The sequence below is a fragment of the Gadus macrocephalus genome, chromosome 5 (genome assembly GCF_031168955.1).
Source record: "Gadus macrocephalus chromosome 5, ASM3116895v1".
In the NCBI taxonomy this organism is placed as follows: Eukaryota; Metazoa; Chordata; class Actinopteri; order Gadiformes; family Gadidae; genus Gadus; species Gadus macrocephalus.
Window position 1 is genome coordinate 17,244,418 of NC_082386.1, and position 25,109 is coordinate 17,269,526.

The window sequence follows — 25,109 nt, forward strand, 5'->3', positions numbered from 1 at the left end:
GCAACACAGTACACTTTGTAAAGTAATGAGATATACCCAATTATAATTGTAAAAAGCATATTTTGAACATGTTTTCAGATCTGTGTTTTTTTTAAGACACTATAAAAAATATTTTGTATCTGATGAAGACAATAGTCTTCAGTAAGTAAAAAGACTGCATGTTGCCTATTTGACCTGATGTTATCTAACATTATGGGCCGAGGGGTGAAGTGCGAACTCTGGAGCCCCCAAGCGTCCAAGACACATTAGTGCAACTCATCCCATTTCCCCATGATGCATTTCGCGGAGGATAGGGCCAGTCGTCGGCTACACATCTTCTGCTAACGACCCGGAGGGGGGGGTATAGTTTTCAACTTTTTTGTTAGATTTACTAAACCGGCCTATGTTTGGATAGCGTCTAGGGATATTCTCACCGGCTGAACCTGTCTCCTGACTCCAGGTAAGTTCAACATACCGGTGGCGGTTTAGCTTCACTGTGCATGAAGCAAGGCCATCGCTAGCGACAGAAGCTAACGTTGACGTGGTGCCGGTTCCGAGTAAATCCGCAAGGACAACGTTATACATCTGCCCGCCTGACAGCCGACAGCGAGTCCGCGGGGTCCCAGCGTCTGTTTCTGTTGTGTTGATGCCGACACGAGTGTGATGTGAAACCGCTGTGTTGCAGGACCCGCCGCCCCGCAAGATGTCATATCCTCCTCATCTCAACCGCCAACAAATCGGCATCCCGCAGCTTCCCCCAAGGATACCCCCGCCTCAGTTTGCGGGGTTCTCCCAGACGGTCCCACCAGGTAAATCCCCGTGCTGCTCATTAACGGATTCAGACAGTGTTCATTCATGGAGCTAGACCTCTCGGAGTCTGTCTGCAATTCATTGACGTGAGGCCAGAGGTCTCCTCCTGTTGACCCTTCACACCACAGGGTCGTTCCAGTCTCACTTTAGTAAGACAACACGGCACACGTTACGTTATACGTACGTTGACGTTGTGGTCACCTGTGATGACCGGTGCTGCACTGTCGATCTTCATCCCCAGCGATGTTATCTATTCTGCAGTTCCTCTTCAGGTCATGTGTTATTAAAAGGCGATTTATATCAGCCGCAGCATTTCCCTTTTCACAGACATATTACTACTAACCGAGTCATTCCTGGCCATGGTTTACTCACAGAGATGGTATAAATAAATCAATGTTACGGATATGGAAAGAAGTGAGGACGTCCTGATAGTAATGGAGTGGCTTGTTCTTTTCTCCCAGGCACGCCAATGATTCCAGTTCACATGGGCCTGATGGCAGCCACACCCCCTGTGAGTCAGCCACGCCCCCTGTTCCTGCTGCTGTGGTCTAACTAAAATGCATTTTATTCATACTCATCACTGTGTTAAGTCCTGTGTTTAAGGTGCTTAAAGCATCGCTTACTCTGTCTTTAAGGTGCTTTAAGCACCACTTACTCTGTGTTTGAGATGCTCTAAGCACCGCTTACTCTGTTTAGGATGCTCTTCGCAGCGCTTACTCCATGGCAACAGTCTGAAATGTAAAAAACACAAGCTGTTTAGTGCTGCACTGCGTGTGGCACTGTTACAAATGAGCGTGTGGGTTTGTAAGGCTCCTTTCGCCTCCCCTGTGTGTTTGTGTTTTTATTGCAGCATGCGGCCGCGTTAAAGATGAACGTGTGTTTGTATAGATAATGTGGTCTCCCGCGCTGCAGGTGCTGCTGCCGCCCGCCGTGTCCATGGTGCCGAAGCCGGCGGCCCCCAAGAAGGACGCCCTGCTGCCCTTGCGGTCCCGCGAGGCGGAGGACGCGGGCAGCGGCGGCCCCACCACCACCGTGTTCGTGGGCAACATCTCGGAGAAGGCCTCCGACATGCTGGTCCGACAGCTGCTGGCGGTGAGCCTCGCTGACCCCGTCACGCCGTCGTCTCCTTTAACCCCCGCACAACCCCCCCCGCACGCGGCCGTGTCGGCTCAGCACCTTGTCATGAACCGTCGGCTCGTTTAGATGACATAATAATTGGTTGAGAGCCCAAAAAGGTGGTTCCCAGTTGGATAAAAAAAAAAAAGGTACAAGATTTCCTTTAGGGCATTTACAACAACAATGCAGGGTGACAGTGAGCTGAGGTAGTCAGGGTGAGATGTGTTGCTCAGGGACACATTGACACTCAGCTAGGAGGAGCCGGGAATCAACGTAGCAACCTTTCAATGACAGGTCATCCCGCTCTCCCTCCGAAGCTGCTGCCGCCTTTCCTTGAACTATGATGTCATCAGTGGGCCTTATATGATCCCCTCAGTGGGCGTGTCATATTCTATAAGTCAGAAAGAAGCAGTTGGGAAGTAAAGAGTGTGCTGCTGTTTTACTTCTGGTGTGGGCTGTGCTGTGCCTTCCGTCTTTGACGCATCGCTGATCACAATGGCTCTGTTCAGAACCGGGTCTCATGATTGCACCAAGAGCCCTGAAAGGACCCGGTCATAACGCAGTTTATTTTGAGGAACTGCGCTATAAGGGCTTGCAAGAATTTCACTTGTGGGTTTAATTATTAGACTGTTTGCACACACACACACACACAGCCTTTAGGAAACCTTTCAAATCATTTAAATGATTGTTTAATAAAATATACCAGCCTTTCTCAATAAGTTGGCTGGTCTAGCAAGATGCCTTGGTTCTGTGGGTTGGATGTTATACTGGTATGGGGGTTCAACTCCTAGCTGAAGGTACTAGGTTCAATCCCAAATATCCACAGACCCACTCATCTCAATCCTCTAAAAATTGAAGTTGCTTTGGATGAGTGTTGAAGCGTCAGCCTTAAGGCATTGCATGTAATATCAAGGCTGTGACCTGGATCTTTGTCGTTCGATCAAATGAAGTTATTGTCGGTTTTCCTTTTGTTGTTCCCACAGAAATGTGGAATTGTTCTTAGCTGGAAGAGAGTGCAGGGAGCTTCAGGGAAACTTCAAGGTATGAAGCACAAACTCACACTCGAGTGGTAAACATACTTAATGAGTAGTGTGTATGTGTATATACGAGCAGTACTCATGCTTAATAAGACGTATGTGCGTGTATATACTAGCAGTACGTATACTTAATGAGTAGTGTGTGTGTGTTGATCGCAGTACACATACTTAATGAGTAGTTTGTGTGTCTATATAGTAGCAATACACATGCCTTGCCACCTGCTTTGAGTTGTGTTTCCCGTCCGTCTCACTCGTGTCCGCAGCGTTCGGCTTCTGTGAGTACAAGGAGCCCGAGTCGACACTGCGTGCGCTGCGGCTGCTCCACGAGCTGTTGCTAGGCGACAAGAAGCTGCTGGTCAAGGTGGACGCCAAGACAAAGGCCCAGCTGGACGAGTGGAAGGCCAAAAAGAAGAGTGCCAATGGGGTTTGTAGTCTTTTAGAGAAATTGTGTGGTTTGTAGTTTAATTATGACTTCAAAATCCACTCGGAATTAGTCGGCATGGTTTATTTGCACAGGGACGGATTGCCACGTTATACACTGACTGACGCGTGCTCCGCCTTATTAGGGCACGGGGGGCGTGGCCAAGGAGGAGGAGGCGGGGCTGGACGAGGAGAGCCAGCGGCGGGACCAGGTGGTGAAGGGGGCGATCGAGGGGCTCCTCCGGGAGTACGCCAGCGAGCTCAACGCCCCCTCGCAGGACGGCGAGAACCACCCCCGCAACAAGAAGAGGAAGGAGAAGAAGGAGGAGGTAGGGCCGCCCCCTCGTCTCCCTGGACCAGCTGGGGCCGCCCCCTCGTCTCCCTGGACCAGCTGGGGCCGCCCCCTCGTCTCCCTGGACCAGCTGGGGCTGGCTCGACGAGGTCTCCCTGGACCCGGACCAGATCTCGCGCCACCTCTTTGTCGTGCGCTTAGGCACATGGGCTTGTCGTCCGATGTATTTATGTGATCACATTGGAAACGCCATGCATTTAAGGGTAACACTCTGGGGTCGTTGTGTTGCTAGTCCTGCGACCTGCAGGGAGCTGAGCTGGGGTCCGATGCCACACATCAGTCCCTCTCCTTCAAGCTACGTGGGCCGAGGCCGAAACAAAACCTAAACCACTGATGGTTATTATCGCAAACAATTGTTATTCAAATATCTTCTTTATGGAAGAACGCCCATCTTTGGCCCTTAACCCTACTTAAGGCGCAATGTCTGCATGTAGTCGTCCAGTGTCGTGGTCCCCTTAATCGTCATGACGGCGGTGTCTCCTCTCGGCAGGAGGACATCAACGCCATGGAGATGGAGGACGACAAGAGAGACCTGATCTCCAGGGAGATCAGTAAATTCCGCGACACGCACAAGGTAACGCATCTGAACTGCTCCAAACACTCGCCCCTACCACCCCCCCTGCACAACACTGTAGCCTCAGCACCACCCCCCCCCCCCCCCCCCTCTGTGATAGCCCAACACTCTTAATGATGCTAGTACCCACCTCCTACTGGAGCAGGCGTAGATTTAGAACATGCAGGCCCTGTTCAAAACATGGGCCACGTCACACCACTGAATATATATATATACGAATTGATGCTTATCCCAAAATGTTATTTTAGTATTGTTTAATTAACGTTGAATCGTTTTCAAAATCTTCAATGGCAAAGGCCAATGTTCAACATATTCGTTGAGATTATTATCATCGTTATCTTCATTAATATTATTATTATTATCAGTTTAGCATTAGCATCTGAGCCTAGCCAGTAGCTAGATGTGTCACACTAAGTGCATGGGCATCATGTCAAAATTCCCTTTTTTTTAAAGCTAATCTATTGATTAAACCCCGCCAATATGGTAGAGTTCATTTGGTGACTAAAGCAAGATGAATCTCAGAGCTTTGCTGGAGAAAGTTCGGAGGATAGGATGTAAGTATGAGCTTTCCATTCTTCCTTACACATCCGGGGCGCTCCCTACTCGAGGGCCTGCAGAGGGCCCGTCGGGGTCCCCCGGTCTCCCCCAGTCTCCCCGAAAGCTACCGGTCCTTTGTTGACCCCCCCCCCCCCCGCCCCTCGATCATACGATAACGTCTCGATGGCTATCGATATCATCTGAAGAAACGTAGCTCTTCCACTCGAAAAAAAGCAAACGGGGGACAGTCAGTAATTCTGACGTGACGGAGCCCAGACAACCTCTGCAGGCCCCCCGACGGTGAACACGAACACACACACACACGCACACGCACACACACACACACACACACGCGCGCACAGGGAGTAGCGTGAGCAGGGCTAACCTATGTAGCAGGGAGCGCCCCTCCACAGCACTCTGACGTCCTGAAGTCTCTCCCAGGTAAGACCCCTCCTACTCCCTACTCTCTCTCTCTCCTCTCATCCCTGTCCTGTCCTCTCTCCTTTCTCCTGTCCAACCTAAATAATAATAATAATAATGCATTTAATTTAGAGGCGCCTTTCAAGACACCCAAGGTCACCTTACAGAGCATATAGTCATCATACATTTTTTAAAAAACAAGACATTGTGGAAAAAAATAAATAAATAAACATAAGCAATAAGAAAAAAACAAGACAAAACAAAACAAAAAAACAATCAAAACAGTGATCAGTTAGACATTGTGTGCGAGTTTGAACAGGTGAGTTTTGAGTTGTGACTTGAAGGTTGTAATGGTGTCTGACTGTTTTATGTGTGGGGGGAGGGAGTTCCAGAGCCTGGGTGCTGAACAGCTGAATGACCGGGCACCCATTGTAGTGAGTCGTGATGTGGGGTTACATAGTAGTCCAGCAGAGGTTGAGCGGAGGGAGCGGGAGGGAGTGTATTCTTGGAGGAGGTTGCAGAGATAACTGGGGGCTAGGTTGTGGAGAGCTTTGTAGGTGAGGAGTAGGGTTTTGTATTGGATACGATAGTGTACTGGGAGCCAGTGAAGTTGAATGAGGACAGGGGTGATGTGGTCAGATGATTTGGTGCGGGTGATGATCCGGGCGGCTAAACCTAGGACTCCCCTGTTGGTTCTAGCTAGGTAGGAAGTGAAGGAAGTGTCAGTTGGAAGAGTCCTGGTCACATGATGGCACTGTTCCAGATCTAACTGATGTTGGAAATGACAGTTGGTCATCCATTTTGGCAAGAGACGAGTTTGGTACAGTTCAGAGATCAAATAATGTGCAGTGTCATCGTTGCGTTTTCATTTGAAGGTACGGATTGAGAAACTGCATTTGACGCTGCACTTTGTAAAAAAATCTTAGATTTATAGTTTGTTTCTATTTGTCTGGCTGTTGGAGCAGGTGAATTTGAAGATACGGATTTTGCTCTGTGTGTAAAAAGGCTTGTTGGCAACTTATTTCAGTTGGTGAGAAACTTCAGAGCAGTGGAGCTAACCTGGAATAGTGAGACGATTTAATTATTCAGATCTGGAACTAGAAGTAGTACCCTTCTCCTTGCCCTTCCCCTCACTCTCTCTCTCTTTCACTCTCACTCTCCCTCTCCCTATTGATCTCTCTCTTTCACTCTCCCTCTCCCTCTTTATCTCTCCCTCTCTCTCGCTCTCTCCCGTTTTTCTTCTGGGTTCCTGAGGTCCCTGTAGACACCAGAAGACACCGTGCGGGTAAGACTGTTTCAACCATTCCTACAGTGTTCTGTTGATCCTGACAGCTGTGTGCTTCACACCGTGTTGATGTAGATGACCCCTGTGTTGACCTGCTTTCCTCCCAGACCTAGCCGCTGCTAGGACGGGATGTTTGAGAGCTTCTGACCCAGCACCTGTGAGTTCACGTCCTCAACTGCACTCTAGAAAGGATATCCCGACTCTGAGCCTTCCTATCGGTTTAGAACCAACCCACATAAACAGGCCCAAGTCACAAGACGGCCGTGTATTGGTTTTGTTATCCAAAAAGCAAATATGGTTTCTTCCGAGAGTACATAACTGGTAGTTTGACATACAATTTTGAAACACTCATCACATTTTGAGAATCATAATCACCATAATCCTGCAAACAGTTATTTTAGAGCCCCAAAGGCGATTCCCACACAAACTATTTTAAACAGAGCAGACGAAGCAGACCGGATCCTGGATCAGTCAGCCGCTACTCCCACAATGCCATGCTGCAGGGCTCAGGCAGGCTTCCTGGCAGCGTGCTTTCAGGAAGCACTCAGGGCCTGATGATGTAAATGACATTAGCAGGGCCCCGTGCCACACTAAGCCCGCCCTTCCGACCGCCTGCTTGGCAGGAGCTATAGGTAAGCCCTGTTCTGACACCTCCATACATCATGTTAACACCGTCTGAACACCGTCACCCCCAGCAACCCCACCCTGGCTCTGAAGGCCACCGTATGCATACAATGTCCCCCACGTTAGACCTCGTAGGCCCCAGTTAATGTCTGGACCAATCAGGACGTCTCTGACCTGGTGTCCAGTCTGTGTACAGAGTGCACATCGATCTGGCAGGCTCAATCAATGTATATTTAACCCGCTTTCTATTGGTCAGGAGGCTTATTACATCACAGGCTGGTGTGTGTGTGTGTGTGTGTGTGTGTCAGTGTGTGTCGAATTGTTGAGTGCTTTGCTGGAACGGTGACAAAATATGACCATTTAATCTTTACAGGTTAGAGAGTTCGCTAAATCCACAACATAGTTAGGGTTAAACCACCATGACGGGTCAACTGAACTTTTTAGCTGGTTTTAACCACTGGTCCGTCCTTCATCCAATCACGTCAGCCAGGTTCCAGCCCAGTAGAGACTGGTCGAGGACAGACCAAGTTAGTGAGGTGACGGGTCACATGACTGAGCCATGCACGTGACTCAAAATTGCAGTGTACTGTACCGTGAACCACCTCTGTAGTTTGTGGACCACAAGCTCACGCCGGGGTCCCCCGCGGCCCACCGCTCAGAGAGGAACCCCACTCTGGCCTGCCCGGAGGCCATGCTCACGGGGTGGCGCCCCCTGCTGGCTGGCTGCCCACCTGCAGCCCGTGACTCCCATCAGTATGTGACCGTGGCCGTCCCAGAGGCCTCCTGTTGTTGTTTCTTCTCTTCATTCTCCTTCTGTCATTCTGTCATGTCTCACTGAAGCGTCGATAAAGTTTTCACGCAGTTCTCCTACTGCTGCTGCTGGTGTTGATGCTAGCTTCTGATTGGTTGTTCATGTTGGGGGAGTTCTGCTCTGTTTTTTTTTCTTTAACGGCGAGACCAATCGCCCCCCCCCCTTGTTTTGTCTCTCCCCCCCCTTCCCCCCCCCCCTCCTGTCGGGCGGCTCTCTGTAGAAACTGGAGGAGGAGAAGGGCAAGAAGGAGAAGGAACGCCTGGAGCTGGAGAAGGAGAGGAGGGAGCGCGACAAGGAGCGCGAGAGGGAGAGGGAGCGGCGGGACCGGGAGAAGGAGAAGGAGAGGGAGCGCGAGAGAGACAAGGAGCGCGAGAGAGACCGCGACAGAGAGCGGGACCGGGACCGGGAACGCGAGCGGGAGCGAGAGCGAGAGAGGACCAAGGAGAGGGAGAGAGAGCGGGAGCGAGACCGGAGCCGGGACGCCAGCGAAGACCGCAGCAGGTCTAGGTACGGGTCAAGGGTCACGTGGCAAACAGTGTGCTCTGCCAAAGACGAGATGTGTCTGTGTTGATTAGGGCTGAACGATTAATTGAATACAAACCGACATCGCGTTGTAATTGAACGCGATATGCAAATCGCAAAGGCTAAAATTAAACATACAGAAACCTTTCTTTTTTGGGGGGGATGTTTTAAATTTTGGGGATTTGTTACTGACTGGAGATCAGCAAGATTTGTGTTTATTTTTATGTTGCATTTCAATAGTTAAATAAAGATGTTAAAATATAAATTCATGCATCAATGCATCTCAACACGGAAAGAGCAGTTTATATGTTGACCGCTTCCAATGTTGTGTTGGTCATACTATATAATGATTTATTGCTTGTTTAGTGAATAATACAGAACATAAGGAACTTTAAAAAGAGAAATCGCATAGTAATTCGTTATCGCAATATTGGTCGAATTACTCGCAATTACTTTATTTCCCCAAATCGTTTCAGCCCTAGTCCGGATGGACAGACATTTGAACACGCGTCCTTTGCAACCCCCTCATGATGTTTTTATAACGGGCCTCTAAACCCTCTTTTATCTGTTATATTTTAAGCCCTTCCTAGTGGACCGCCCTTGTTGTAATCCGCTTTTTACTTCATTGTATTCTGCCACTTTATTACATTTTTGTATAGAGCGCCCCACCCTAGTTTTATTCCCCCTCATCTTTTTGTATTCTACTTTAGCGTTAGTGTTATATTATTTTCCTTATTTATTTCATTTGAGATCCTCTCCCAACCTTTTTTACCCGCAAGCCTTCTGTTATAACTTTTAATGTAGCCCCACCCAAATTGAATACCCCTTTTATTTTATTCTATATATTAATATTTATTATCTCTATTATAATTATTTAACCTTTTCGAGATGTTAGTCTCCAGATGAGAAGCTCTATACAAAGTCAATGGATTATCATTCTCATTAGGAAGCGCGGGTTTATGAGTTGATATACTGCAGAGCAGTACTGACACCAACCTGTAGTCTTTGAGGGTTTATATACTGCAGTACTGACACTAGCCTGTAGTCTTTGAGGGTTTATATACTGCAGTACTGACACTAGCCTGTAGTCTTTGAGGGTTTATATACTGCAGTACTGACACTAGCCTGTAGTCTTTGAGGGTTTATATACTGCAGTACTGACACTAGCCTGTAGTCTTTGAGGGTTTATATACTGCAGTACTGACACTAGCCTGTAGTCTTTGAGGGTTTATATGCTGCAGTACTGACACTAGCCTGTGTGTCTCCCTGCCTTCCAGAGAGAGGACCAGGGAGGACAAGAAGAGGGAGCGGGAGGAGGACGAGGAGGACGTGTACGAGCGCCGGCGGCTGGAGAGGAGGCTCCGGGACAAGGAGGCGGCCTACCAGGAGGTGGGTGGTCCTACAGGAGACGGTCTCTTCTGCTGATCCGGATCAGGATCTGGATCAGGATCCAGACCAGGATCAGGTCTTTGGCCGAGCCCGCTTCACGCATGAAAGGCGTTGGACTCTGGTTTTCAGGGCACTCACCATGTTCAGACGTGGAATATGAATTAAAAGATTAAAAGCAAACGGGTGGTCATATAATATTGGCATTAAGAAATATGCAATTGATAACAAAGGCAGAGAGAAAAAAAGTGTGGCAGGTGTGTTTGGCCCCCGGGGTGAAAGTTACTGGGTTCGATTCCCAATGTCCACAGCCGAACCTGTAGACATCCTTAAACAACCTCCACCTTACCCCGACCTGGTTGAAATGCTCCCTGATTGGTTGAGATGCCCACTGGTGGTTCTGAATTGCTCCCTGATTGGTTGAGATGCCTCCTGATCGTTCTGAAATGCTCCCTGATTGGTTGAGATGCCCCCTGGTGGTTCTGAATTGCTCCCTGATTGGTTGAGATGCCTCCTGGTGGTTCTGAAATGCTCCCTGATTGGTTGAGATGCCCCCTGGTGGTTCTGAAATGCTCCCTGATTGGTTGAGATGCCCCCTGGTGGTTCTGAAATGCTCCCTGATTGGTTGAGATGGCCACTGGTGGTTCTGAAATGCTCCCTGATTGGTTGAGATGCCCCCTGGTGGTTCTGAAATGATCCCTGTTTGGTTGCCTCCCCAGCGGCTGAAGAACTGGGAGATCCGGGAGAGGAAGAAGGCCCGGGACTACAGCAAGGAGACGGAACGCGACGAGGAGCGATGCAAGGAGACGGTGAGCACCCGCCCGTTTGAAAATCTGCCTCTTCTGACATCACAAGTGGGCGTGTCCACCTAGCTGTATGACGGATAGATGAGCAACGTTTGCTACAATCCACTTGGTTAGCTGGTAGACTGATCTATCCACCACCCATCTATGTGGACACGCCCACTTGTGATGTCAGAAGAGGCAGATTTTCAGAACAGCTTGTAACGGCTCATCACACTCACACCTGGAGGTTTAATATGTCAGATTTAGAAAACGGTTTAATACTACTAAGGGGATCAGCAGAAGCGTAACGGGTAGGACGTGCAAATCTCTACTGAAAGGTTCCGGGTTTAATCCCCAAATGCCCATGAGCAAGACGCACGAATCTGCTCACAAAGGACTTCAGCTTTTACCTGTTACTCTGGATGACACGTCGGTGGAGTGCCTCGTTAGTTATAGTGTTGCATGAAGAAGCGGTCGTATTTTTTATGATGTTTAAAATCATTATTTTTTTGTTTTTAATTTCCAGACCAAAGAGGCCAAGAGACTAAAAGAGTTTCTGGAGGACTACGACGACGACCGGGACGACCCCAAGTACTACAGGTGAGGCCCCGCCTTCCCTTAGTGTCAGTGCTTTACCTGAAGCCTTACCCTTCCCTTAGTGTCAGTTGTCTACCTGAAGCCTTACCCTTTCCTTAGTGTAAGTTGTCTACCTGAAGCCTTACCCTTCCCTTAGTGTCAGTTGTCTACCTGAAGCCTTACCCTAACCCTTAGCCGTCCCTCATCCTCCCTGCTCCGTCGCCCCCTGACGACGTTGTTGTTGGTTGTCATGGCGCCCCCCCAGGGGCAGCGCTCTGCAGAAACGTCTTCGCGACCGGGAAAAGGAGGCGGAGCTGGACGAGCGGGACCGCAAGCGGGAGAAGGAGGAGCACGAGGAGATCCGGCAGCGGCTTCTGGCCGAGGGGCACCCGGACCCCGACGCCGAGCTGCAGAGGGTGAGTCCTGCTGCCTCGGGAGCTCCGCAGGTGGAGCAGGTGGAGCGGGTGGATGGTTCGATCCCTGGCTCCTGCTGGGCGAAAGAGGTGAGGGTTTCTGGGATGTAAAGGTCTGACACATTCTGGGATTTATCTCAAGATCCAGTGGGACGAGGTAGACGCCCTGTTGTATCCCTTTTGTGACTGTTTTAAAGGTGCAGTATTGTACCACCAGGTGTGAGTAGGATTAGCCGTCAACAAGACGTTTTGAAAATCATGCTCTTCTGACATCCCAAGTGGGCGTGTCCATCTCGATTTGTGCTGGATAGATCAGTCTACCAATCAGCCCAGTGCACTGGAGCAAATGTTGCTCATCTGTCCAGCACACAACTAGGCTGACACAGCTTGTAACTGCTAATCAAAATCACACCTGCTGGTTTAATATGTCACCTATTTAAGGACTGAAATTGAATGTGAATGATGAGACCCTATCATGTTGTATCAGAGCAACTGATCACTTAGTGTCAGTTGACTGTATCAGTTTTGAGGTGGAGGTCCTCAGTGTTAGACGGTCTGGGTGGAGGTCCTCAGTGTTGAAGGGTCTGGGTGGAGGTCCTCAGTGTTGAAGGGTCTGGGTGGAGGTCCTCAGTGTTGAAGGGTCTGGGTGGAGGTCCTCAGTGTTGAAGGGTCTGGGTGGAGGTCCTCAGTGTTGAAGGGTCTGGGTGGAGGTCCTCAGTGTTGAAGGGTCTGGGTGGAGGTCCTCAGTGTTGAAGGGTCTGGGTGGAGGTCCTATGTTAACGCGTCTGGGCGGTGGTGGTCCTCAGATGGAGGAGGAGGCTGAGCGACGGAGGCAGCCTCCCCTGAAGCTGGAGCCCGAGGAGGAGCCCCCCCCCCAGGAGAAGAGCCACAAGGAGCGGGACCGCAACCACGACCGGGACCGCAACCACGAACGGGACCGGGACCGGACGGAGCGGCGGGGCTCGTTGAAGCCCGCGGATCCGGCCCCCCGCGGGCCCACTCCACCGGCCCACTCGGAGGAGGAGGAGGTGGAGGTGAGGGGTCTCGAGGAGGAAGAGGAGGAAGAGGAGGGGGAGGAGGAGGCGGCGGAGCAGCAGCAGCAGCAGCAGCTGCAGCAGGAGGAGGAGGAGGAGGAAGAGGAGCTGTACCAGTACCAGGATGGCGAGGACTCGCAGGACGGCAAGCCGGGCCTGAAGCCCACGCTGCGGCCCGTGACCTCCGCCCCCTCGGTGTCGTCGGGCAGCGACGGCGCCGCCACGCCCAACACGCCCGGCAACGAGTCCCCGTGCGGCATCATCATCCCCGGGGAGAACTCCCCGGAGACCCAGCCCACCGAGGAGCTGAGGCCCAAGATCGGCCTCAGCCTCAAGCTGGGTGAGCAGAGGCTGCTGGGGGAGGACAGAACTACCTGGATGTAGCGCCATGTAGCCGACGTTATGTAGCGCAATGTAGCCACCGTTCTGTAGCACGATACTATGTAGCACAATGTTATGTAGCACGATGCTACCACCGTGATGTAGCACGATGCTGCCACCGTGATATAGCACGATGCTACCACTGTGGTAAAATGGTAAATGGTAAATGGTCTGCATTTATATAGCGCTTTATCTGTAACCAGTGGCCACCCAAAGCGCTTTACAATATTGCCACACAATCACCCATTCATACACACATTCATACACCGACAGCGGAGTCAGCCATGCAAGGCGACAGCCAGCTCGTCGGGAGCAGTTAGGGTTAGGTGCCTTGCTCAGGGACACCTCGACACACGCTAGGAGGAGCCGGGGATCGAACTAGCAACCTTGCGGTTACCAGCCAACCCGCTCTACCTCCTGAGCTAGTGCCGCCCTGTAGCACGATGCTACCGCCGTGATGTAGCACAATGTAGCCACCGTTAAGAAGCATAATGTTATGTAGCACGATGCTACCGCAGTGATGTAGCACAATAGCTACCGCTATGTAGCACGATGCTACCGACGTAATGTAGCAGGATGTTACCGCAGTGATATAGCAAGATGCTACCACTGTTGTATAGCATAATGTAGCCACCGCTATGCAGCACGATGCTACCCTCGTGATGTAGCACGATGCTACCGCAGTGATGTAGCACAATGTAGCTACCGCTATGTAGCACGATGCTACCACCGTTATGTAGCATGATGTTACCGCAGTGATGTAGCAAGATGCTACCACTGTTATATAGCACAATGTAGCCACCACTGTGTAGCACGATGCTACCCTTGTGATGTAGCTTGATGTTATGTAGCACAATTTTACCGCCATAACTTACGTCGCAATATGAAGTTACTGTTCTCTAACAAAACCCCCAAATATGAAGATTATCTATCGTATAGTAGGGAACAAAAAATGGATGAACTTTATCCTGCCTTTTCAGATAGTTTTATTTGTATTTTTAAGCCAGGCCCTGAGAAACACTCTGTGGTCGGTAATTAGCTTGCTGCCAAGTCTTTTCTGTTTACATGAGGATGATTAACATCCCCGCCTCGTCTAAATGTCAAATTCTAACCCTGCTTAAGAGAGCGACCTGCAGAGCCCTCCTCTCCGCCGCTGTTAACCGCTCACCATTATCTCTGGCTCGGCGCTGAGTGGTGAACAGAGACGAGACCGCTGTGGGTCACACCAGACCCGCGGTTCTCCCACGCCGCAGTGTTGTAAAACACCTCGCTAAAGGCGCCAGGAGACCATTCGACAGCGTCTGCTCTCCTTCTCCGCCTCCTCGCCACGCTCTAGTGAATAACATTCAGGTTTTTTCTCTAACGTAACAGATTTTTTTTCAGTTTCTAAGACTTTGTAACAGCCTTTCTTTTACCACTATTTCCACTTTATTCCAACCCGAGTCGACTCCGATCTCTACGGAACAAACAAATGTTCCGACCCCTAAAGGGGCGTCCAAACAACGTTCCGAACATCGGAACATTCTCGCGTTCCGAACATCGGAACATTCTCGCGTTCCGAACATCGGAACGTTCTCGCGTTCCGAACATCGGAATGTCCGTGCAGAATATTTTTCACTGCTGGGCGCGTCTAAAAACCGCTAGAAAAGCGCGGCGCACTGCGTACCCTAAGGAAACAGGGGGCTTACCGACGCCGTCTCCCTAGCTACGAGCCTCTGGGTGATCTCCCCCTTTAACCTCTCCTCTCCCTCCCTCCTCCTCCTCCTCCCCCTCTCTCTCCTCTTCCTCCCCAGGCGCCACCAGCAGCCCCAGCCAGCCCAACGCGGTGAAGCGGAAGAAGCTGGCCACGGTGGACAGCGTGTTCAACAAGTTTGACGAGGAGGAGGCGGAGGACGTGCCCCGCAAGCGGAAGCTGGTGCCGCTGGACTACGGCGACGACGACAAGAGCCTGGGCCTGGACGGCGCCGAGATGCCCAGCGCCAAGGGCAACGCCAACATGGAGGAGAAGCGCAAGCACATCAAGAGCCTGATCGAGAAGATCCCCACCGCCCGGCCCGAGCTCTTCACCTACCCCCTGGACTGGTCCATGGTGGACTCGGTGAGCACGCGGGCCGCTCCACTCAAGCACTCGACCTAAGCACTCGCCTTAAGTTCTACTTCAGCACACTTAAGTCAAGCACTCCAACGTCGAAGATGGGAGCGTTCGACTTGAGCACTCGACTTAAGTTCTACTTAAGCACACTTAAGTCAAGCACTCCGTCGAAGATTGGAGCGCTCGACTTAAGTTCTACTTAAGCACTCTTAAGTCGTGCACTGCCTCATCAAAGTGTCTAGTTAAGCACTTTTAAGTTCTACTTAGGCACTGTTAAGTTCTACTTGAGCACTCTTAAGTCGAGCACTACCTTATCGAAGAGTCGACTTAAGCACTCTTAAATCAAGCGCTCCCACAAGAGTGCTTACGGTGTAAGCCTTGAGAGGGCTTACACCGTAAGAGTGCTTAGACCATGAGAGTGCTTAGACCGTGAGAGTGCTTAGACCGTGAGAGTGCTTAGACCGTGAGAGTGCTTAGACCGTGAGGGTGCTTAGACCTTGAGAGTGCTTAGACCTTGAGAGTGCTTAGACCGTGAGAGTGCTTAGACCTTGAGGGTGCTTAGACCTTGAGAGTGCTTAGACCTTGAGAGTGCTTAGACCTTGAGAGTGCTTAGACCTTGAGAGTGCTTAGACCTTGAGGGTGCTTAGACCTTGAGAGTGCTTAGACCTTGAGAGTGCTTAGACCTTGAGAGTGCTTAGACCTTGAGAGTGCTTAGACCTTGAGGGTGCTTAGACCTTGAGAGTGCTTAGACCGTGAGAGTGCTTAGACCTTGAGAGTGCTTAGACCGTGAGAGTGCTTAGACCTTGAGGGTGCTTAGACCTTGAGAGTGCTTAGACCGTGAGAGTGCCTAGACCGTGAGAGTGGTAGGTGACGTGTTAGGGAAGGGTTGAGTCACTGTCGGGGTGTTGGGACTGACTGTAGGGCGTTGTGGTACCCCTAGACCCTGATGGACCGCCGCATCAGACCGTGGATCAACAAGAAGATCATCGAGTACATCGGGGAGGAAGAGGCCACGCTCGTGGACTTTGTGTGCTCTAAGGTCGGTGGGGGGCTGAACCGAGGCAGTATATACTGGGACACATTGTGAGATTGATGGATGGGAGTGTGTTGATACTGCAGGGAAACCCCACTGCCAGGCAGTGGCTGAGCGATTAACGTTTAAAGTATTATATTATTAATTATAAATTCCCCATGTTGAAATGAACTACAATTTTGCAATACCGAATTACAAATGTGTCTTAATTTAGTGTACGTAGTTGTACTACATGGTTCAATTATATACTCCTACATCAAATATCAAGCGTAAATGTGTACATAACAAAGGATGTCCGCAAATGTCGCTGTAATGTGTTGCTAATCTGTGCGTTTGTCTCCAAGGTGATGGCTCACAGCACGCCCCAGGGAATACTGGACGACGTTGCCATGGTGAGTAGAACCGACTGTGACGCTGACGTCACCACGGTTACAAACCCTCGGCTCAAGTCCCTGCTGACTGTGGATTGGTTGGCAGTTGATGTACATTGTAGGAGGCCATTACGAACCCTTCGATAATCATTGAGTTGTTTAGCAGAGGTTTTCCTCCTGAATTATTCATAGTGGATTCCTCTAAGAGCCTTCTTAATTGCCCTTTACCCTAGCAAGATGCTCTTTATGCAGAGTACTCGCATCGACATCATCATCGTTAATGTTGTTAATCCGATGAGTTAATGTCTGTCGTGACTCATTAATTCATAATTTGTTCCTGGATGTTATGTGTGTTGACCCCCTGACCTTCCTTTCCCGCAGGTTCTCGACGAAGAGGCGGAGGTCTTCATCGTCAAAATGTGGCGTCTGTTGATTTACGAAACGGAAGCCAAAAAGATCGGACTGGTGAAGTAAAGTCTTTCCTCTGGTGTCTCTTGATTCCTCCTCGGCTGCCTACAAGACTGTAAACCAGGCCGCCAGGCCTCCACCTCCTCCTCCTCCTCCACCTCCCGCTCCATCAGCCAAGGAGCCCTCGCTGGCTGTGCGAGTGTTTTGCAGAAAGCTGCGCTTGACCTCGGAGAGGCGGGACCGAGCTCCGAGCGAAGTGCATGATCCCGAGTTTGGTTCGTTGGAGCCTGGTCAAGGCAACACCAGAAATGTATTTTATCGTTCTTCGGAGCATTGGACACCACGTTTATGCTTTTAATTTACTGTCGTCATGTCAAGGCACTACTCTGTTGTGTGAACTAATAAACATCCCCTTTTTAAGAAAATGCTTTCATTTATGTAAATCGTGTTGTCGTAACGTTTTAAATATTCATAAACATATTAACGGTTGATAAACAGAACGATTTTTTTTACGTGTCCCAAATGATGCTATTTACTGTATTATCCTTTGAACCTTTAAAAGCATGTCATATCGTACTTCATGTTCCAAGCCACGCGGGGACGTGCGCGGATACGTGGCATGTTTGACGCTGTCTGCGGGATCGCGCCCAAGGTGAGGAGGAAGCGTCACCCGGAAGTACTGTGTATAGCACCAAACAACCGAGCAGCTGTCTACTTGTCTGCAGCTGGTTTTTATTTTATTATTCTACATCAAATCCCGATCGGCTCTCAGTGCTGAAATGCAACGGGACCTCGGGATCTCCGGTCGCACGTAAAGCCCGCGATGCCAGCAGACGAAACGGTGTGTTTATAACGTGTTGGAGTGCTAGCTACTTAGCCCAGCGTTGCTATCCAGGCCACAGGCAAACATCATTTCATTTGCGTTCACGTAGATGTTATGGTAGCCAGGAAGGACGCTTAAACGGGAATTCCTTGTTTAATGAGAGCCAGATCGTTGACTTTAGCTACAAAAACAACGTTGGTGGCATGTTATGCACAAATATCCACTGCAAGTGAAAGAGAACTTAAAGTTAAGGCTGGTAGCTTGTAGCGTTGGTGAAGAGCTTGGAAGCCCTGCGAGAAGTGTGCAGCGATGGACGACTTCATCTCGATCAGCCTGCTGTCCCTGGCCATGTTGGTGGGCTGTTATGTCGCCGGGACAATTCCTCTAGCGGTCAACTTTTCAGAGGTAATTTTCATCCACCACTGCATAATGTTTCACTTTATTGACCACACCACCAATAGGACCAAGTTAAGAAACACCAGTATACGCAAGTTGTAGTTGGCATCTATTGAACCTTTGGTCGATGGACCCCAAACGATTTTGCTTTCAAAAAGTAGTGATCTCTGTGTCGTACAGTGTTGATGTTATTGATTAACTCGCCTTGTGATTCAACTGCAACTTTGCACTTTGTGTTTACAGGAGAAGCTGAAGCTGGTGACGGTGCTCGGCGCGGGCTTGTTGTGTGGGACCGCGCTTGCCGTCATCATCCCTGAAGGCGTGCACGCTCTTTACGAAGAAATCCTAGAAGGTACAAAACATCTCTCATTGCTTGTGTTTCAAGTTTTTCTGGAGAAACCTCTTGTTATCTCTGTCATCTCTGTCATCTGACCTCCTTTTTCAAATGTGACAATGGGTTTGTCTCATTCAATATAGGTCGTGAAAGATTAATGGAGTGTAGTCAGATTCCAGGATATAAAATATCCTAACTTAACAATGACTTCACCCTCCTGCCTGCTTTAAAGTTATTCACAAAGTTCTGCCTGGTTAGTCTCAAAAGTTTATACTTTATCCATTGCCACCTGTCGGTCCATGTTATGTGCCTCTTTTGACATCACAAGTGGATGTGTCCACCTAGATGTATGATGAATAGATTAGCAACGTTTGCTACAGTCCACTGGATAGGCTGGTAGACTGATCTATCCAGCACACATCTAGGTGGACACGCCCACTTGTGATGTCAGAAGAGGCAGATTTTCAAAACGGCTTGTAACGGCTAATCACACTCACACCTGGTGGTACAATATGACACCTCTAAGGACGCGGTCCCTGCAGCCCTCAGATGAACATGCTATGCACACGTGTTTATGATGTGTGCGTGTTCTGTGCAGGTGCCCACCACGAGGCGGGCCAGGTCGGGGCGGTGGAAGGGCTGGACACCAAGGGGGCGTCAGACGTGGTTCTGGTGTCGGGCGGCGAGCATGGCCACGGTCACGGCCACGCCCGCGGCCCCGACTCGCTGCACGCCTACATCGGCGTGTCGCTGGTGCTGGGCTTCGTCTTCATGCTGCTGGTGGACCAGATCGGCAGCTCCCACATGCACAGCAGCGACGCCCAGGGTCAGCCAACGCCTCCTCTTCCTCCTCTTCGTCTTCCTCTCCCTCCTCTCCTTCCTCGTCCTCCTCTCCCTTCTCTTCTTCCTCTCCTTCCACTCCCTCCTCGTCCTCCTCTTCTTCCTCTCCCTTCTTTTCTTCCTCATCCTTCTCTTCCTCTCCTTTCTTTTCTTCCTCGTCCTTCTCTTCCTCTCCTTTCTCTTCTTCCTCCTTCCTCTCCCTCCTTGTCCTCCTCTTCTTCCTCTGCCTCCTCTCCTTCCTCAACCTCTTCGCCCTCTTCTTCCTCTCCTTCCTCTCCCTCCTTTTCCTCCTTTTCCTCCTCTTCTTCCTCTTCCTCCTCTTCTTCCTCTGCCTCCTCTTCTTCCTCTCCCTCCTTGTCCTCCTCTCCTTCCTCCCCCTCTTCTCCCTCCTCGTCCTCCTCTTCCTCTCCTTCCTCTCCCTCCTTGTCCTCCTCTTCTTCCTCTTTTCTCTCCTTCCTCTCCCTCCTTGTCCTCGTCTTCCTCTCCCCCCTCGTCTTCCTCTCCCTCCTCTTCTTCCTCTCCCTCCTTGTCTTCCTCTCCCTCCTCTCCTTCCTCTCCCTCCTTGTCCTCCTCTTCTCCCTCCTCTCCCTCCTCGTCCTCCCTCTCCCTCCTCTCCCTCCTCTCCCTCTGCTGTTAGCGTTACTCCTCCTGAACCCCCGGCCGCTCATTCAGATGTAGGTCCTTTTGGTCTGCTAGAACAGGACTGTGATGTTGACCTTGACTCAATGAGTTCTTGTGCTCCTGTTTAGACCCTGAGGCCGCCCGCATCGCGTCCTCCAAGATCACCACCACCCTGGGCCTGGTGGTGCACGCCGCAGGTAAGACATTCACGCTCCCTGACCAAGGATTAGCTGCATCAGTGCCCCCGGGCAAGTTCACCAATAATAATTAAATCGGCTACTGTCTGGTATGCTGTGTTGGCCAAAGCATTGGCGTCATCACACTTGACGAACAAAACGGTTGACTGTAACTTCATCTATCATTATGTGTGCGATCACTCACTTTTTCTAAATTTTAAAACTCGGTAAGTCGTGGTGACCGTGGACTCGCAGGCGCCACCTCGTGGTAACAATGGATATTACTGGTTTGAATCAGTGTTTGACTTCTTGGCAATCCTGTTGCACCAGTCACTGGCCCAACCCTATTTGTGCAGTGCTCGTTGTTTGTTTGTTGAGTCAATGACTGGGCGCCGGCAGAAGGTCCATCCCTGGTGGATCTACTGCCTCTATACGGGTGGAGCCTCCTCATTAACCCTGTCCTCTCCGCTCCTCCACCAGCTGACGGAGTCGCCCTAGGGGCAGCAGCATCCACCTCCCAGACCAGCGTCCAGCTCATCGTGTTCGTGGCCATCATGTTGCACAAGGTAGCTTCGCCCCCCCCCCCCCCCATACACACACACACACACACTCTGCTGTCCTATCAGCATCCCTCGCTCAGCACAAGCTAGCAAGGACCTGCTAAGGCCTTAAAAAAAAAAGTGTTTGGTTCCGGTTTCCGACCGACCCTATCAATTTATGTGCAACCCAAATTATTTTATGGGCTTTTTAAAAAAAGTTTTTTTTTTGATGCAAACTATAATTACGTTTTGGTACAGCACCTCTTCATTCTATACAAGGATGAGCGAATTTTCTCGTTTTTAAATGAAAACAACCTACCTATCATTCGCTGCCGCTGGATAAATTCCCTACCTACCCATGACCTCAACTGACAACCAACAGGAACCAAGTTTTTTTTTTTTTGTCCTAGCGAGCTTGGACCAGCTAGCCAGCCAGGACCGGCTAGCGGGACGGTCCCGTCTCGCTAGCTGTTTGTGAAGCTCATATTTCCTTATTATTTTTCAGTCTATGGTGTACCCTTCAGTTTAGTAAACGTTGTGGTTTATGAATCAGTATCTGAAATGAAGAAGTTGACATCTTTCCTCCTCCAGGTTCTTTGCCTTAATTCAATAAATCAGAAAAATTGAATAAAGTGACACTTTTTGAACAGATACGGAACCATTATGTGGATGAATTAAAATGCTAAGAATGCAGGCCACTGATTGGCTCCCGCTGTCCCCCAGGCCCCGGCGGCGTTCGGCCTGGTCTCCTTCCTGATGCACGCTGGTCTGGAGAGGAACCGGATCCGGAAGCACCTCCTGGTCTTCGCCCTCGCCGCGCCCGTCCTCGCCATGCTCACCTTCCTGGGCCTCAGCCAGGTAGGAGCACCCCACCTGGACCTGGTCCTGGTTCACCCCCCTAGACCTGGTCCTGGTTCAGCCCCCTAGACCTGGTCCTGGTTCACCCCTAGACCTGGTCCTGGTTCACCCCTAGACCTGGTCCTGGTTCACCCCCCTAGACCTGGTCCTGGTTCAGCCCCCTAGACCTGGTCCTGGTTCACCCCTAGACCTGGTCCTGGTTCACCCCTAGACCTGGTCCTGGTTCACCCCCCTAGACCTGGTCCTGGTTCACCCCTAGACCTGGTCCTGGTTCACCCCTAGACCTGGTCCCTCCTAGAAGACGGAATGTTACTCCTACCCTCAGACCCCCCCCCCCGCTGAAAATGTAGCGTTTTATAGGAAGTGAGCTAAGGAGGAACATCCTGTTGTCGTCTAACCACCCCCCCGTCTCCCTTCTCTCCCCCGTCTCCCTTCTCTCCCCCGTCTCCCCCCCACAGAGCAGCAAGGAGGCGCTGTCGGACGTCAACGCCACGGGCGTGGCCATGCTGTTCTCCGCCGGGACCTTCCTGTACGTGGCCACCGTCCACGTCCTGCCCGAGGTGGGCGGGACCGGGCACAGCCACGCCCCCTCCCCCGCCGCCGGGGGCAACGGGGGGGGCGGGAAGGGACTGAGCAAGGTGGAGGTGGGGGCGCTGGTGCTGGGCTGCCTCATCCCACTCGTCCTGTCGGTGGGACACCACCACTAAGGGCAGGACCCCCTCCCCCCTCCCCCCTCTCCCCAAGACCACCAGACCGATCGGACCCAAAGGACTCTCTGGAGCACTTGTGGCTCCTCCCCCCCCCCCACCCCCTTCTTACTCCTCAGACCCTCCCCCCTTTTTGCGTTCTCCTCTCCTGTCGATAGACTTGTTGGTTCAAGCCGGCCCCGGGGGTCGTGTGGGACACCTGGTGGCCCGGAGGGGAACTGCGACGGATTACTGCACCGTCCGCCGTAGCGTGACGTTGTGACGATGCCACGCGTCTGGTCTCCACGGTCGCCGCCCCGCACAGGTGGCCTGCGGTCGCTGCTAGTCTCCAAGGCCGCACGTCGTCCATCTCTGAGTCCGTCTGAAATCTAGATTTGTTTCTCGTCTTCTTCCGGCCGGTCGGTCCGTGCCATGTGACCGTTCTGTTTCCGCAGGGAACGATGACTTTGTCGTTCTTCTTCGGTTTCGCCCGCGACCGTCCCAGCGGAGGTCGTCCCGGATATGGAGGTGCAGCTCCGTGACAACAGAGGTGTCGCGGAGCGGTTACGGGAAAAGCAGCTGTAAATGTTTTCTATGGGTTGTACAGACCGGGGTTGGAACTAATATCCTATGTGGGGGGGGGGGGCTTAGGGGGGTTAGTTGTAGGCTTAATCGAATGTGTAAGTGCCATAGTATCTGTAGGAAATCTCTTTGAGACGGTTCTCTTCGGGCAGACGGCCTAGTTGCGGGTCAAAGGTGATTTATGTTGGATATCTTTTTTGAACCAATCAAGTCGTTTGTTGTGTCCGATGATCCCACCCACCCCACCCCCATTGGTGGACGGACCACATGTCCTCCTGTACTTGGGTCCCATGTTGGGAAGAAACGTCTCGTTTTCGGGGCGGGTCTGTCTGCAGGCCGACCTGCGGATGATATTACTGAGTGAGGGGGTCTGTTGTTTACGTACCTCGCTTCACTGTGTACTCCAACGGAAGCAGCCAAACACGTCTCCATCTCCCCATGGGGAACTTGATGTGCTGGTTACAACGGTAGCGTTACGGGGACACACTTAACAGATTAGACTATCAGGATCCCTATAACCAAACCCATGGAAGACATCGGTCGCTGGTGACGTCGTCATCACTACCGACCGACACTCTTACGTCACTGACCCACTGTGTCGTCATCATGCACGTCACAGTGTCGACAGACAGACGGACGGACAGAGACACACGCACACAGAGACACCCACACACAAACACACACAAGATGGGGATACGGGCCTGATTTACCTTAGTGGCCATCCTGGTTCTAGCTGGGTGCGTGCGTTCACCCTGCTAGCTGCCAGGTGATTGGGGCCAACTCCGGCCATGTTTGTACGTTGTACATGTATGTAAACTGTATAGAATGGGTCTTTTGTTTTCTGCTGTCCTGTTTTCCATACATGACCAGTTGGGGAAATGCCTGGGCTCACCTTAGTTTAATTAGTTGTCATCACAGCGAGGGACTTGTGAGTGCGCAGGAGGGAAAAGGGTCTTTGATAACGAGGAGGACATGAGGCACTCATCTTAAAAAGGGTTTTAAGTGTAACTTGATGTTAGATGATATTCCTTTTTTTTTTGGAAATAACCGTTTTTCAGGAACCTGGTTTGACGCATGCAGATTCTCTTGCTGCATGGTTCTCTTTTCTTTACAATAACTTTATTTACAACTACTCAGTGACGTATTGAAGACGGACTGTGGGAAGGACAAAATGGCTGCCCGTGACGGCAGCAGCGGCAGACGATTGGCCCCTTTCTTTAGGCCAATCAGGGACAGACGATGTTCTTCACAGGCCAATCAGTCGGCATCATGTAAACAAAACAACAACGTCGTCTTCGACTAATCAAATGACTTTTTCCCCAGCCGTGGTCAGAATGTAACGGGGGTCTCTGTATGGGCGGTCCTAGAGATAGGGGTTAATGTCATAGAAACAGACCTAGTGGTGCATGGTCGGTCGGTTGTGGGGGTTCTGGGGAGAGCTCCGTCGCGGGATGATGTCACACGAGGGGGGGGGGATTGTCTTCTCTGTCATTCCTTTATGAATTCTGCCTTATTTCCATTTTCCTTCTGATTGTGAGAAAGTTGTAAAGCAACGTGTTTTATGACTATTAAAGCTTTTTTTGTTTTACTTTGTTTTTCTTTTGTGGAATGTGTTTTTTTTTTATTCACCCAGCTATATTCAAGTAAAAAGGGTTTGGAAGAGGCTTATGTTTTAATGCTTTGTTATGGGATACCGCTAATACTTTGTCAGGGGGGAGTCTGATTACGATAATGCTGTTTCATAATGTCAGAGAATGTGTACCATGAGGGCTTTTGGTCGGAGCTCTGAACGCACCGCATGTCAACGGCTCTCCAGCGTATGGCTCACTGTAAATAACCGATCATTCTCGACGTTCCAGCTGTTTTCCCGCTCCTGGAGAGCGGGCGACGTGCATTAAGTACCCTCCAATCCCTCGGCCGCGGTTCCACTTATCGCCATGACGACACGTGTTGTCCATCGTTAAGCTGACTGCAATCCAGAGGTTATCTGATTTTGCCTAGAGAGAGAGAGAGGGGGAGAGAGACTGCTGTGGCGTGTGGGCCTGGATTGGGTAGAACTCTCCTCCTGGAGGAGCTGGGACCTGGGGGAGGGAGAGAGGGAAACGGAGGCTTCCCCTGCCAAGCGCTGGATCCAGTGGACGAGGCCAGTGGGGGGGGGGGGGGGGGGGGGGTGTAATCCGTAATCTGAATAACCCCCCTCTCACGGAACAAGCTCATCTAACCCCAGCTTTAGCAACACGCTCCTAAAGCTGCTCTCTTCCCTGACCTCCATCCCTCCCTCTCTCTAC

The 25,109-nt window shown here is 50.9% G+C and overlaps 2 protein-coding genes and 1 long non-coding RNA gene across 4 annotated transcripts; 2 read left to right on the top strand and 1 right to left on the bottom strand.

Moving 5' to 3' along the window:
• Positions 1–259: 259 nt before the first annotated feature.
• Positions 260–17,391, top strand: rbm25a (RNA binding motif protein 25a). Of its 2 annotated transcripts, none has more exons than XM_060051424.1 (18): positions 260–439; positions 665–788; positions 1,251–1,300; positions 1,702–1,881; positions 2,889–2,946; positions 3,206–3,366; positions 3,509–3,691; positions 4,205–4,288; positions 8,186–8,472; positions 9,765–9,876; positions 10,593–10,682; positions 11,185–11,258; positions 11,500–11,737; positions 12,454–13,021; positions 14,856–15,160; positions 16,095–16,193; positions 16,532–16,579; positions 16,940–17,391. In XM_060051424.1, exons 2-18 carry the CDS (start codon positions 683–685, stop codon positions 17,030–17,032), a joined length of 2,736 nt encoding a protein of 911 aa, XP_059907407.1. In that variant the 5' UTR covers positions 260–439; positions 665–682; the 3' UTR covers positions 17,033–17,391. The 2 variants fall into 2 exon arrangements, with proteins under 2 accessions (XP_059907407.1, XP_059907408.1); XM_060051425.1 differs by having other exon boundaries at positions 261–439; positions 11,500–11,650.
• On the bottom strand, positions 4,971–6,093 carry LOC132457441 (uncharacterized). Its single transcript, XR_009525636.1, has 2 exons — positions 5,921–6,093; positions 4,971–5,343 (listed from the first exon to the last, which is right to left on the bottom strand). It is a non-coding gene; the product is annotated as an uncharacterized LOC132457441 (long non-coding RNA).
• Positions 17,392–17,608: 217 nt separating the features above from the next.
• Positions 17,609–24,416, top strand: slc39a9 (solute carrier family 39 member 9). Its single transcript, XM_060051604.1, has 7 exons — positions 17,609–18,194; positions 18,429–18,537; positions 19,118–19,345; positions 20,109–20,177; positions 20,637–20,722; positions 21,419–21,553; positions 22,012–24,416. Exons 1-7 carry the CDS (start codon positions 18,099–18,101, stop codon positions 22,258–22,260), a joined length of 972 nt encoding a protein of 323 aa, XP_059907587.1. The 5' UTR covers positions 17,609–18,098; the 3' UTR covers positions 22,261–24,416.
• The last annotated feature ends 693 nt before the right edge of the window (positions 24,417–25,109 follow it).